The sequence below is a fragment of the Notechis scutatus genome, chromosome 14 (assembly GCF_049901735.1).
Source record: "Notechis scutatus isolate UNSWTSFEM ecotype Mainland chromosome 14, rNotScu1.2, whole genome shotgun sequence".
Taxonomy (NCBI): Eukaryota; Metazoa; Chordata; class Lepidosauria; order Squamata; family Elapidae; genus Notechis; species Notechis scutatus.
In genome coordinates this window covers 2,478,795-2,491,935 of record NC_142022.1, presented here as the reverse complement: position 1 = coordinate 2,491,935, position 13,141 = coordinate 2,478,795, and the positions used below count along the sequence as shown (strand labels likewise).

At 48.4% G+C, this 13,141-nt stretch overlaps 1 protein-coding gene across 3 annotated transcripts; it reads right to left on the bottom strand.

Annotated features, from left to right (window-relative positions):
* Nucleotides 1-384: 384 nt before the first annotated feature.
* Nucleotides 385-12,650, bottom strand: NHLH1 (nescient helix-loop-helix 1). 3 transcript variants are annotated; one of them, XM_087943793.1, is made up of 2 exons: nucleotides 12,473-12,650; nucleotides 385-1,219 (listed from the first exon to the last, which is right to left on the bottom strand). In XM_087943793.1, exon 2 carries the CDS (start codon nucleotides 994-996, stop codon nucleotides 595-597), a length of 402 nt encoding a protein of 133 aa, XP_087799919.1. In that variant the 5' UTR covers nucleotides 997-1,219; nucleotides 12,473-12,650; the 3' UTR covers nucleotides 385-594. The 3 variants fall into 3 exon arrangements, with proteins under 3 accessions (XP_087799919.1, XP_087799920.1, XP_087799921.1); XM_087943794.1 differs by lacking the exon at nucleotides 12,473-12,650 and adding an exon at nucleotides 10,315-10,540; XM_087943795.1 differs by lacking the exon at nucleotides 12,473-12,650 and adding an exon at nucleotides 8,398-8,420.
* Between the last annotated feature and the right edge of the window lie 491 nt (nucleotides 12,651-13,141).

The following is a 13,141-nucleotide window of genomic DNA, read 5'->3' as shown; positions in this document are numbered from 1 at the left end:
AACTCTGGGAGTGAAAGCTCACCCATCTTCAGGTGAGCAAGGTTGGAAAATGTTGATCTCGGAGATAAAGGGAAGCTTCTCTTTAGAATTCTGGACTCTCCAATCCCTTGCTAATTTCCACATTATTATGTTCAAGTATTAAAGAGATGCACACCATGACAGAAGGTCCTTTAGACTGCATTTCAACACCCTGGAGATGGAAAGCGATCAAGACTCCAAATGTGTAGAACCCATGGGGAGATGCTTCCCAACCAAGCATGTTTGAGGGAATGACCATGTGAGGTTCTTGATTACAGGTTTCTGGGCCGAAAGAGAACCAACGTCTCGTCTCCCTTCAAGCTCATGGTGGAACTGTAGAATTCTGGGCAGGTTCTTCTCAACCCGAAGGAGAAGGTCCATGGCTGAGTGGTTGAGTTAGGATCACTCCAGCACTTCTGAGAATCGCCATTTTAGTAGCTGGAATGGAAGAAATGACCGAAGAGAGAGACAGAACTGGGTTCAACCTAGATGTTTGGTCTGTAGACCAAACGTTCATGATTTACTCTTGACAATGTGGGTCACACTGGCAGGCCTGGCCCCCATGGCGCCTGAGACTCAGACATCCAGGACGTGGTTCAGATACGAGATGTAGCAGATGGCCAGCCTCAAAATCTCAATTTTGGACAGCTTCTTATCCGGAGGAAGAGTAGGCAACAGCTTCCGGAGTTCAGCAAAGGCCATGTTGAAGGCCTCGACGCGGATCCTCTCCCGCGTGGCGTGGGCCGTCCGATACTTAGCCGTGGCTCGCCGGCGACGCCGTCGTTCCTCGCGGCTGAGGTGCTGAAGGTCCTTCTTCATGTGTTCGCTGGAGTCGGGTCCCCGGGACTGGCCACACAGATTGAGGGACCCGGCATCTTCTACAGGACCACCACGGCCACCCCCACAGTCGCTGAAGACCGACTCCGTCTCGGAATGGGTGGGCTGGAGATCAATCTCGGTCTGGTCTGAATTGAGCATCGCAGCCGGGAAGACCACGGGGCAGCCCGGTTGTGGGGCGAAGAGAGAGGAGAAGGGGAGGGAAGGGCTTTGGATAATCCCTACAGGAGGACAGGCAGGATGGGCTTCGGAATCCACCTCAAATTTCCACGCAATTCGCTCTCATGAAATTGTGGGAGGCAACCTAGAGATATTTTGGAGGGCGCAGAAAATCTGGATGGATCTGGGCACTTTGGCCGTCTACCTGAAAGGATGAGAGAAACAACATGGCAGCAATAGTAATACAGATTGAAACCTGTGCCTATTGAAAGCAATGTCACAGGGCCATCCTTATGCCAGTTTACTCCCACAAGTCCCCTTGAGGTGAACAGGGCTTATTCATATATTCATATATAAATAATACCAATCTCAAATATATCCACAGATAGAGTTGATCCTTTGCCCTTGTAAGAGTCCCTGTGTCCCTGCGATCCACCTCTCAACAAAGAAATAGCACCAGTTCTGAAATGGAACCTGGCTCGGTGGGTGTCCCAATTTTCAAACCTGCTGAGATGCTTCAAAATGTTCTTCAGAAGACACACAAACCCCAGAACATCCCCTACACAAGCGATGGTGGTTTGTCCTTCCAAATCTCTGTCTCTAACCCAATGATTCTCAACCTTGGCAACTTGAAGCAGCATGGCCTTCAACTCCCAGAATTCTAACATTTTATTTTATTTTATATTATTTTATTTTACTTGCCAATCGCTTACAAGATAATAGGTATAAACATGAGTAAGAATACAGGAAGTAGGTATGCATAAATGGGGACAATAGGACAGGGACAGGAGGCACGATGGCGCACTTATGCACGTCCCTTACAGACCTCTTAGGAATGGGGTGAGGTCAATTGTGGATAGTTTGAGGGTAAAGGAGTTTGGGGTTAGAGGATGTAGCAACAGAGTCAGGTAGTGCATTCCAGGCATTGACCACTCTGTGGCTGAAGTTTTACTTCCTGCAATCAAGTTTGGAGCAGTTTACATTGAGTTTGTATCTGTTGTGTGCTCTTGTATTGTTGCGTTTGAAGCTGAAGTAGTCATTGACTGGTAGGATATTGTAGCAGATAATTTTGTGTACTATGCTTAAGTCCAACCGTAGGCGGCGTAGTTCAAGGTTGTCCAAGCCCGAAATTTCAAGCCTGGTGGTATAGGGTATTCTGTTGCGAGCAGAAGAGCGTAGTACTCTTCTCGTGAAATATTTCTGGACTCGCTCAATTGTATTAATGTCCGATATACAGTGCGGATTCCAGACAGATGAGTGTATTCGAGTATTGGTCTAGCAAAAGTTTTGTATGCCCTAGTTAGCAATTCTATATTTCCGGAGGAGAAACTTCATAAGATTAGATTTAAAACTCTTAATGCCTTTGTGGCAAGGCTGTTACAGTGAGCTCTGGTGCTTAAGTCGTTAGATATGAGTACTCCGAGGTCCTTGACAGAGTGAGGACCATCAATGAGGTCATATCCGCCTAGTTTGTATTTGGTGTACTGATTTTTTTTTACCAATGTGTAGGATAGATAGAGCTTTGCCTCATCCTGTTGTGGTTAGCCGGCAGCAGTGAGGACAAGGTTCCCGAGGAGCCTGTGCTAAGTGCGCAGGAGCACAGGATGATTCGTAGAAGAGAACCGCTGGAGCAGCACAGGCAACTTGGGAGTAAGAATGCAATGTAATGGCCCCTCCCTTCAGGGAATATAAGCCTGGTTTCAAAAGGTTTTTGCTTTTGCAGAAGGCAAAAACGCTCTAAGGAGCCAGCATAACGCTCTAAGGAGCCAGCCGGCTTATCTGAAGAATTCTGTCAAGGCTTTTCCGGTTGGACTCATTGGCTTCAAGCCATCTTTTATCTACCAAGAAGTTTATTTGTAGATTAAAGCTGTGAAGGGTTTGAGTTACTGAGTTAGTTTGATATTTTCCTGCTGGTAACAGGGTCGGGTCAGAACAAATCCCAACAACAGCCACCATCCATCCTTAATATCCAAGATGGGGCAGCTCTGGATGACGTTGTCCTTGATGGAAACAACGCTACCTGGTTCATCAGAGTCTCCAGATTTTAATGATAATATAAGATAAAGGACGGAAGGACCCTGAGACAGAATGGAGGGGAAGATACAACCCACAAGCTGCCAATGGACCAAGCTGGACATCCTTGTTCATTTTAAGAAAGGACAAGATGCCCTCAACTTACGGCAAGCCCTAAATTTCTACTGTTGAGCCCAGACAGTTGTTAAGTGATTTTTTTCCCCCCTCTCCGTTTTACGGTCTTTCTTCCCACAGTTGCTGCGGGAATTACTACAGCTGTTAAGTTAGTAACACGGTTGTTCAATGAATCTGTAACTTTGAACCATCGCTAGACAAACTGTTCTAAGTCGAGGACTACCTGTAAGGAGCGCTTCTGACAGCTGCTGCGATTCCTGGGAGGGTCCCTGAAGCAAAGGCTGAGCTCTTAACAGCTTGTTTAGGGGCCAACTGTTGCCTGAAAGGGAAGCTGCCTAGTAGGCGGAGATGTTGACAAGAGACGGGCATATTTGTGCAGCCGGTGGGAAGGGAGAAGGCCAGCCTGGGGGTGGGGAAGGGGGGGTAAAGGTGACCAGGTGTCTCCTGGAATGGAAGACCCCACCCTGGTTTCCTCCCCCCATGACAAATCCCCATCTGCAGGCTCAGAAAGAGTCTTGCTTCAACATCTAAGTGGGCCTTGCTCCACAACTCACCTCCTGAGTCCTCTGAGCTCCAGGAATTGACTTCAGGAATTGACCAACAATCACGTCTCCTTTCTGCCCCCACATTTCTCCATCTCTCTCTCTCTTTCTCTCATCCTCTCTCTTTCTCTCTCCCTTTTACCCTTCTCTTTTTCTCTTTCTCTGTTTCTTCTCCTCCTCCTCTCTCTTTTTCTCTTTCTTTTTCTCTCTGTTTCTTTATCTCTCCCCTCTTTCTTTCTCTTTCTCTCCTTTTTTTCCTCTTTCTTTCTCTCTCTCTTCTCTTTTTCTCTCTTTTTCCGTCTTTGCTTTCCCTCTCTCCCTCTCTTTTATTTTCTCTTTCATTTCTCTTTCTGTTTCTTTCTCTCTCCTTTCTCAATCAATCAATCAGAATAGAGCAGGAAGGGACCCTGAAGGTCTTCTAGTCCAGCCCCCTGCTCCTCCTCCTCCTCCTCCTCCTCCTCCTCCTCCTCCTTCTTCTCTCTCTCTCTCTCTCTCTCTCTCTTTCCTTCCCATGCACATTCACAGAAAGGCAGGCCTCCCCATCCCATTTTCCAAACAGTTTGAAGAATCATATCCAACATGTGATTCTTAAGGGATCTTCTAGATCTACAGAAGCCCAGCCCTGGTCAACATTTTCATAAACGAGCTAGATGGGCAAACACAAAGGATTGCCATGTGATCACACACGCAACTGGACTGCATCGCTAATACCCCAGAAAAAGGGGTTGCAGGATTCAAAAGGATCTTGGCGGGATCGAATGTTGGATCCTCTCCGACAAAATGCTTTCCAGAAATGTGAAGTTTGACTGAAATAGGCAGGAAAAACCAGACCCCGGGTACAAGTTGGGCCCTCACCAGTTTAGCAGATCTCCACCTTAAGGGGGATCAGGGTCTCCTGGAAGACCATTTAAGCATCAGCCAGAAATGATGAAACTCCAAGACTTTGGCCACCTCATGAGAAGGAAGAAGGACTCCCTGGAGAAGAGCCGAATGCTGGGAACGATGGAGGGCCAAAGGAGGAGAAGAAAGGGACGGCAGAGAAGGAGGGGGCTGGATGGAGTCACGGAAGCAGTCGGCGTGAGCTTCAATGGACTCTGGGAGACGGTGGAGGAGAGGAAGGCCTGGAGGAATGTTGTCCATGGGGACATGATGGGTTGGACACAACTTCATGACTAACAACAACAACAACAAAAGACTTGATCCATGGAAAGAAGAGGAGGCTAAGAGGAGATCAGTCTTCCAGTCCTTGAAGGTCTGGTCCAGGGAATGGAGGGGGGGATTTATTCTCCACAGCCCCCCAAGGACAAGATAAGAACCCACTGGATGGAGAGATGTCCCAGGTAGGACTGGGAAAACACTGCATTGTGGAACAGCCGCTCTCTTTGAAGACATGACGCTTCGTCCCTGGAGGTTTTCTTAGAAAAGACTCGACAGACCTTTGGGTGGGATTAGATGACCTCCAAAGTCCCTTCCCGCCTTAAGAGTCTACACTTGTTTGGAATGGTGGTTGGTTCAATGCATGCCTTGGCTTTCAAAGCAGTGCAGGTGGTACAGAAGCCACGGATCAAAGGGGAGCTAGGACAGAGACCCCAAAACAAGGAAAGGGGTTGTTTAGGGGTCTACAGCATGAATTAGGATAACGGCAAGTAGAAGTTATGCTTGACTCCTCTGAATAGCTGGGAGAACTGCTCAAATGTGGGGGCCAGGAAATTTGCATTTATAGTGGCGTAGATTGAAGATATTCCCTTTTGTGGCGTTAGAGAATGGGCAGCATTGAGCTTGGACAGAATTAAGCTCCATAAAACACACACAAAAATTGAGCTGAAATGCCATTTTATAATACAAATCTCTCCAAAGAGAATATCTACTAGTCCCCAAGACTTAGTTTTTTAATACACAAAAGTCTGAAAATGATCTTTAGCTGTGTGAAAGTTCATCCATAAGAAAGAAAGGAAAGGGAGATAGAAGAGAAAGGGAAGGGAAGGGAAAGGAAAGGAGAAAGAAGAGAAAGGGAAGAGGGAAGGGGAGGGAAAGGGAGATAGAAGGAAAAAGGGAAGGGAAGGGAAAGGAAAGGAGAAAGAAGAGAAAGGGAAGAGGGAAGGGGAGGGAAAGGAGATAGAAGGAAAAAGGGAAGGGAAAGGAAAGGAAAGGAGAAGGAAGAGAAAGGGAAGAGGGAAGGGGAGGGAAAGGGAGATAGAAGGAAAAAGGGAAGGGAAAGGAAAGGAGAAAGAAGAGAAAGGGAAGAGGGAAGGGAGGGAAAGGGAGATAGAAGGAAAAAGGGAAGGGAAAGGAAAGGAAAGGAGAAAGAAGAGAAAGGGAAGAGGGAAGGGGAGGGAAAGGGAGATAGAAGGAAAAAGGGAAGGGAAGGAAAGGAAAGGAGAAAGAAGAGAAAGGGAAGAGGGAAGGGAGGGAAAGGGAGATAGAAGGAAAAAGGAAAGGAAAGGAAAGGAGAAAGAAGAGAAAGGAAGAGGGAAGGGGAGGGAAAGGGAGATAGAAGGAAAAAGGGAAAGGAAAGGAAAGGAGAAAGAAGAGAAAGGGAAGAGGGAAGGGGAGGGAAAGGGAGATAGAAGGAAAAAGGGAAGGGAAAGGAAAGGAAAGGAGAAAGAAGAGAAAGGGAAGAGGGAAGGGGAGGGAAAGGGAGATAGAAGGAAAAAGGGAAGGGAAAGGAAAGGAGAAAGAAGAGAAAGGGAAGAGGGAAGGGAGGGAAAGGGAGATAGAAGGAAAAAGGGAAGGGAAAGGAAAGGAGAAAGAAGAGAAAGGGAAGAGGGAAGGGGAGGGAAAGGGAGATAGAAGGAAAAAGGGAAGGGAAAGGAAAGGAGAAAGAAGAGAAAGGGAAGAGGGAAGGGGAGGGAAAGGGAGATAGAAGGAAAAAGGGAAGGGAAAGGAAAGGAGAAAGAAGAGAAAGGGAAGAGGGAAGGGGAGGAAAGGGAGATAGAAGGAAAAAGGGAAGGGAAGGGAAAGGAGAAAGAAGAGAAAGGGAAGAGGGAAGGGGAGGGAAAGGGAGATAGAAGGAAAAAGGGAAGGGAAGGGAAAGGAGAAAGAAGAGAAAAGGAAGAGGGAAGGGGAGGGAAAGGGAGATAGAAGGAAAAAGGGAAGGGAAAGGAAAGGAGAAAGAAGAGAAAGGGAAGAGGGAAGGGAGGGAAAGGGAGATAGAAGGAAAAAGGGAAGGGAAAGGAAAGGAGAAAGAAGAGAAAGGGAAGAGGGAAGGGGAGGGAAAGGGAGATAGAAGGAAAAAGGGAAGGGAAGGGAAAGGAAAGGAGAAAGAAGAGAAAGGGAAGAGGGAAGGGGAGGGAAAGGGAGATAGAAGGAAAAAGGGAAGGAAGGGAAAGGAGAAAGAAGAGAAAAGGAAGAGGGAAGGGGAGGGAAAGGGAGATAGAAGGAAAAAGGGAAGGGAAAGGAAAGGAGAAAGAAGAGAAAGGGAAGAGGGAAGGGAGGGAAAGGGAGATAGAAGGAAAAAGGGAAGGGAAGGGAAAGGAGAAAGAAGAGAAAAGGAAGAGGGAAGGGAGGGGAAAGGGAGATAGAAGGAAAAAGGGAAGGGAAGGAAAGGAGAAAGAAGAGAAAAGGAAGAGGGAAGGGGAGGGAAAGGGAGATAGAAGGAAAAAGGGAAGGGAAGGAAAGGAGAAAGAAGAGAAAAGGAAGAGGGAAGGGGAGGGAAAGGGAGATAGAAGGAAAAAGGGAAGGGAAAGGAAAGGAGAAAGAAGAGAAAGGGAAGAGGGAAGGGAGGGAAAGGGAGATAGAAGGAAAAAGGGAAGGGAAAGGAAAGGAGAAAGAAGAGAAAGGAAGAGGGAAGGGGAGGGAAAGGGAGATAGAAGGAAAAAGGGAAGGGAAGGAAAGGAAAGGAGAAAGAAGAGAAAGGGAAGAGGGAAGGGGAGGGAAAGGGAGATAGAAGGAAAAAGGGAAGGGAAGGGAAAGGAGAAAGAAGAGAAAGGGAAGAGGGAAGGGGAGGGAAAGGGAGATAGAAGGAAAAAGGGAAGGGAAGGAAAGGAGAAAGAAGAGAAAAGGAAGAGGGAAGGGGAGGGAAAGGGAGATAGAAGGAAAAAGGGAAGGGAAGGAAAGGAGAAAGAAGAGAAAAGGAAGAGGAAGGGAAGGGAAGGGAAATAGAAGGAGGAAGGAAAGTAGAAGGGAAGGAAAGGGAATAAATGCTCAGATATTCTATTGGATTTAAGATTAATTCCCCAATCCAACTTCCGAGTTTTGAATCAGAACTAAAAATCTAGCTACCGTTTGCTCCGATTGCTTTTTCCTTCTTGGGGGAAGATTCTGGAGAATGGTGGCGCCCACCTGGCATCTTGCTTTGGGCAGGAACCAGAGGCACCCAAAGGGCTTGTCGCCCATCTCCTCCGCAGAGAAAGGAGACCCTTTCCCCCAACTCCTCCAATACATTTAGGGACCCCTCCTCGCCAGCAGCCCAAAGTAAACCTGCCAGAATGTAGAATTCCCACCTTCTCCTGAAACCAAGCAAGAAAATTTGGACCTTTGTATTTTCACGTCCTTCCAGGCTAAGTTAGGCTGAAGACCTCCCCCCCCTGATCCTCAACGGGTGTGGAGGTGCCTCTAGGGCAGGGGGTTTCCAGCCTTGGCAACTTTAAGATGTGGACAAGCCGGCTGAGGGACTCTGGGAGTTGAAGTCCACACAAGTCTTACAGCTGCCAAGGTTGGAGACCTCTAGGGCTAGTCAACTGTCCTCACTCACCTGCGCTGCCATCCTGCTCAGCACAAAAACGGGGCAGCCCAAAATATTTGCTTTTAAGGCAATCCCAAGGGCAGAGTTTGCCCAGTTCTGGAGCTTGTTGGGGGGAAGCTGATAAGACCCCTGCTCTCCATCCTCCCGGGGGTGGGGTGGGGTGTGTGTGTGTGTGTGTTAAGAGTTAAATGGAGGGCTAGCAGAGAGCCAGGGCTCTGCTATTTTCTCTTCCTGCACCTGCTGGAGGAAGGGGCACTGGCAATCCAGTTCCTTTTCCCCATTGCCTGGTTCCCCCCACCCACCCACAAAAGGGGATTGCTGGCTGATTCAACCGCTCTCCTGGAAATTTCTAGTAAACCAAGCAGCGGCCTCTTCTTAAAACTTATTTTTTCTTACCTTTTTTATCGCCCCTCCGTCTGCACAGGGGAGTAAATTAGCAGGGTGGACATTTGATGGATCAGTTTTTTTTTCTTAAACGGGTGCAGAACACTTTCATTAGCAACCCCAGAGAAAAGGAAGGGAAAGGGAAAGAGAGAGAGAAGGAGAAGAAAAGGAAAATAAGGAGGAAAGGGAGGGAAGGAAGAAGGAGGAGGAGGGAAGGAAGAAGAAGGAGGAGGGAAGGGAGAGAAGGACGAGGGAAGGAGAAGAAGGGAAGGGAGAGAAGAAAGGAAGGGGAAGAAGGAGAAGGGGAAGAAGGAAACGGAAGGAAGGAAAAGAGAGGCAAGAAAGCCGGAAAAGAAGGAGAGCCGGCCACGCACCTAAATCCTAACGGAGTCCCGCCTTCCATTCAGTACCTCGGCGAGATCCATGAACGAGGCTCCCCGCACCCTTCCTTCCTTCCTTCCTTCCTCCGGCACGTGTCAAAGGGGGGAAACGGGTTGTTTCCGTTCAGAATTGGCTTTCTTTTTTTGCCTGCAGGTTTTTGTGGGGGCGGGGGGGCGGGGGGGGATGCATTTGGTTTTTACCGAACCGGAGCGCGAGGTTTCTCCGGCGGTTTCCCTTTCGCAAAAAGACCGAAGAAGGAAACTTCTTGCTCCGCCTGTTGCGGTGCGCGCCGGCTCTCCGCTGCCCGCCCTGCCTCTGTTTCCCTGCCGGGCAGCACGCGGCAACCTCCAGGTGTGCAAGGAGAAAAGGAAAGGAAGGAAAGAAGGAAGGAAAGAAGGAAGGAGGGAGGGAGTGAGGAAGAGAAAGAGAAGTGAGGAAGGAAAGAAGGAAGGAAAGATAGATAGATAGATAGATAGATAGATAGATAGATAGATAGATAGATAGATGATAGATAGATAGATAGAAAGAAAGAAAGAAAGAAAGAAAGAAAGATAGAAAGAAAGAAAGAAAGAAAGAAAGGGAAGGAAGGAAGGAAGGAAGGAAGGAAGGAAGGAAGGAAGGAAGGAAAGAAAGAAAGAAAGAAAGAAAGAAGGAAAGAAAGAAAGAAGAGGGGGAAGGAAGGAAGGAAAGAAGGAAGAAGGAAGGAAGGAAGGAAAGAAAGAAAGAAGGAAAGAAAGAAGAAGAAGGAAGGAAGGAAGGAAGGAAGGAAGGAAGGAAGGAAGAAAGAAAAAGAAAAGAAGGAAGGAAGAAGGAGAAGGAAAGGAAGGAAGAAGGAAGGAAAGAAAGAAGGGGAAAGGAAGGAAGGAAGGAAGGAAGGAAGGAAAAAGAAAGAAAGAAGGAAAGAAAGAAAGAAGAGGGGGAGGAAGGAAGAAGGAAGAAGGAAGGAAGGAAGAAGGAAAGAAAGGGAAGAGGAGGAGGAAGGAAGGAAGGAAGGAAGAGGAGGAGGAAGGAAGGAAGGAAAGAAAGAAAGAAAGAAAGAAAGAAAGAAAGAAAGAAAGAAAGAAAGAAAGAAAGAAAGAAAAGAGAAAGAAAGAGAGGAGGGAGGAAGGGAAAAGGGCAAAAGCCGTCCCGCGGTGGGATGAAGAGCCCTCCCAGCCTTACCTCCGCCGCCTCTTCCTCCTCCTCCTCCTCCTCCTCCGAGGCTGCTGCTCCTCACGCCCGGCTGCTCGCCGGTCCGACAGCGCTGGGCGCTGGGCGAGCGCCCCGGCCCCGGGGCCTTCCCGAGGCGGCCTCCATCGCGCCCGCCGCCCCGCGCCCCCTCCGGCAGGTGCTCCGCGCGGACACCGGGGCGCACCTGGAGGCGCGCCCTATTTATCGGCAGCCTGGCCGCGCCGGGCCCGGGGGCGCTTCCCATTGGACGCCACGGTGACCCCCCTCGCCCGGGATGCCATTGGCGGCGGGAGGGGCCCGGGGCGGGGCGGGGGCCCGCGGGGAGCCCAGACAGCTGGTCCCCATGCATTTTTCATGCGGGGAGGGGGCGCCTGGCCCCGTCTGGGGAGGGAGGGAGGGGGCGATGGGGAGGAAGGCAGCCGCAGCCCCGCTTCTCCCCCGGGAAGACCCTCCGCTCCCCCCGCTGCTCCGAGGCCAGCTTTTCAAGAGCCCCCGCCCCCCACCGAAGGAGCTCCAGAAGGTAAGAAGGGCCAACAACAGCCCTGCAAGGCAGCTTGGGGGCCCTTTGGACGGGGTGGCTGGAAGCCCCCTCCGGGGGTCCTTTTTCTTCTCATATCCATTTTTATTTTATTTTATTTTATTTTGTAATGCAAACACTCCCATCTTCCCTTCAAGGGAGCGCCGCCTCGTCTAGGGACGAATATCTTGGGCAAGATTGAAAGTTTGCAGCCTTATCCAGTACATCAGTGCCCATCCTCTACCCTGAACTTTATACCCACAAAAGTACATTGCGAATTACTATCACAATCCTGGTCTTAACTAACCCCGTTGCGTTTAACAACTGCTGTCCCACTGAGCGACCAAGGAAGCAGCAAAAGCGAAGGGAAAGAAGGGGGAAACTGGAAAAGGTTTGGGGAGTTTTCCCCACAATCGTCTTCCTCCTCCTCTTCTTCTTCCTCCTCCTCCTTCCCTTCTTCCTCCTCCTCCTTCCTTTCTTCTTCCTCCTCCTCTTCTTCTTCTTCTTCTTCCTCCTCCTCCTCCCCTCCTTCTTCCTCCTCCTTTTCTTTTTCTTCTTCTTCCTCCTCCTTCCCTTCTTCTTCCTCCTCCTCTTTTTCTTCTTCCTCCTCCTCCTCCTCCTTCCCTTCCTCCTCCTCCTCCTCTTCTTCTTCCTCCTCCTCCTTCCTTTCTTCTTCCTCCTCCTCTTCTTTTTCTTCTTCTTCCTCCTCCTTCCCTTCTTCTTCCTCCTCTTCTTTTCTTCTTCTTCCTCCTCCTCCTCCTTCCTTTCTTCTTCCTCCTCCTCTTCTTTTCTTCTTCTTCCTCCTCCTCCTTCCTCCTCCTCCCCTCCTTCTTCCTCCTCCTTTTCCTCTTCCTCCTCCTCTTCTTTTTCTTCTTTCTCCTCCTCCTTCTTCTTCCTCCTCCTCTTCCTCTTCTTTTTCTTCTTCCTCCTCCTCCTCCTTCCTCCTCCTCCCCTTCTTCTTCCTCCTCCTCTTCCTCCTCTTCTTTTTCTCCTTCTTCCTCCTCTTCCTCCCCTTCTTCCTCCTCCTCCTCTTCTTTTTCTTCTTCCTCCTCTTCCCTCCTCACCATCTCAAGCAATTTGCCACTTACAAAGAGCACAACACAATAGATGCCCCCAAAGAGCCGATATGGCTCCCTTCCACCCTTCCTTTGATTCCATCTGTAGGCTGAAATCGCTTCAACTTCTCCTCTACTTGCATTGAGTTGGCATTGCCTGTTGCTCCGTCTGCCTATCTATCCTTCCTTCCTTCCTTCCTTCCATCCATCAAAGGAGGGTTACCTTATCTGTCTGTTTGCTTACCTACCGACTTATCTTCATCTTACACATATCACTTTACCAACACAAACCAGTTCCCTTATGTCTCACTCGCTTCCAGCCCTCAAAATGGGACCCATCCTCACACCGGATGCATCTCCCAGCAATTTTAATTCCAATTTGTACTTCTAGTCCAGCACTTTTGCGAGATATTTGCAAAGAGGATAAATAAACGCCACACTCTTTCCCTATTTTGCTCCATATTCGCTCCATATTTCATGTATCTCTTGCTTCCTGCAACCCCTGAAAAAGGCACAAAACAGTTTAAAAAAAGGACCCAAGGTTAAAACAGCCCCTGAGACAGAATTTTCAGCCCACCTTAAATATCCTGTGATGCTGAATTATTCCTTTAGCTGTTCAAACAGTCCTCATCTGTTGTTCCTCGATGCCTTAGTGACATTCAGGGGTAGATTCTGACCATTTTTTACTCAGTTGAGTTCCCTGCTTCTTTGCAGAAATGTGTGAGTTTAAGCATCTGTACGTCCGTGTATTATCTTCTGTTGTATTATCTTCTGTTCGTTCCAAGCAACATATTTTTTTTAAAAAAAAATAAAGATTAATATATATATTTTTTAAACAGAAGGATTGCAAGCCACTGAAAACCAAGGTGTGGGAGAAACTGAAGAAAGATGAAGGAGAAATCTGGCTGGGAAGAAAGCAGCTGCTTAACAGAGGAAAAAGAGGGCTACAATCAAAGCTGAATTCCCACAAGATTCAAGGGAATCCGTGGACATTTCCAATTCCCAGGATGTAAATCTGGAAGCCGAAAAGCAGGATTGCAAACGACTGGTATTACATCACCCATATTACTGTATTTAAAAAAAATCACCCACACTGTTGTGTGTGTGTGGGGGGGGGGAGTCCCAGCCCCCTCTATTTTAAACAGCAGCCTGGTTTCCAAAAATCAGCTGTATATTTTTGCTAGAAGTTATACATCAAGTAAGCAACTAATTACTCTATTGCTCAGAGACCAAATGAGGCTTGTCG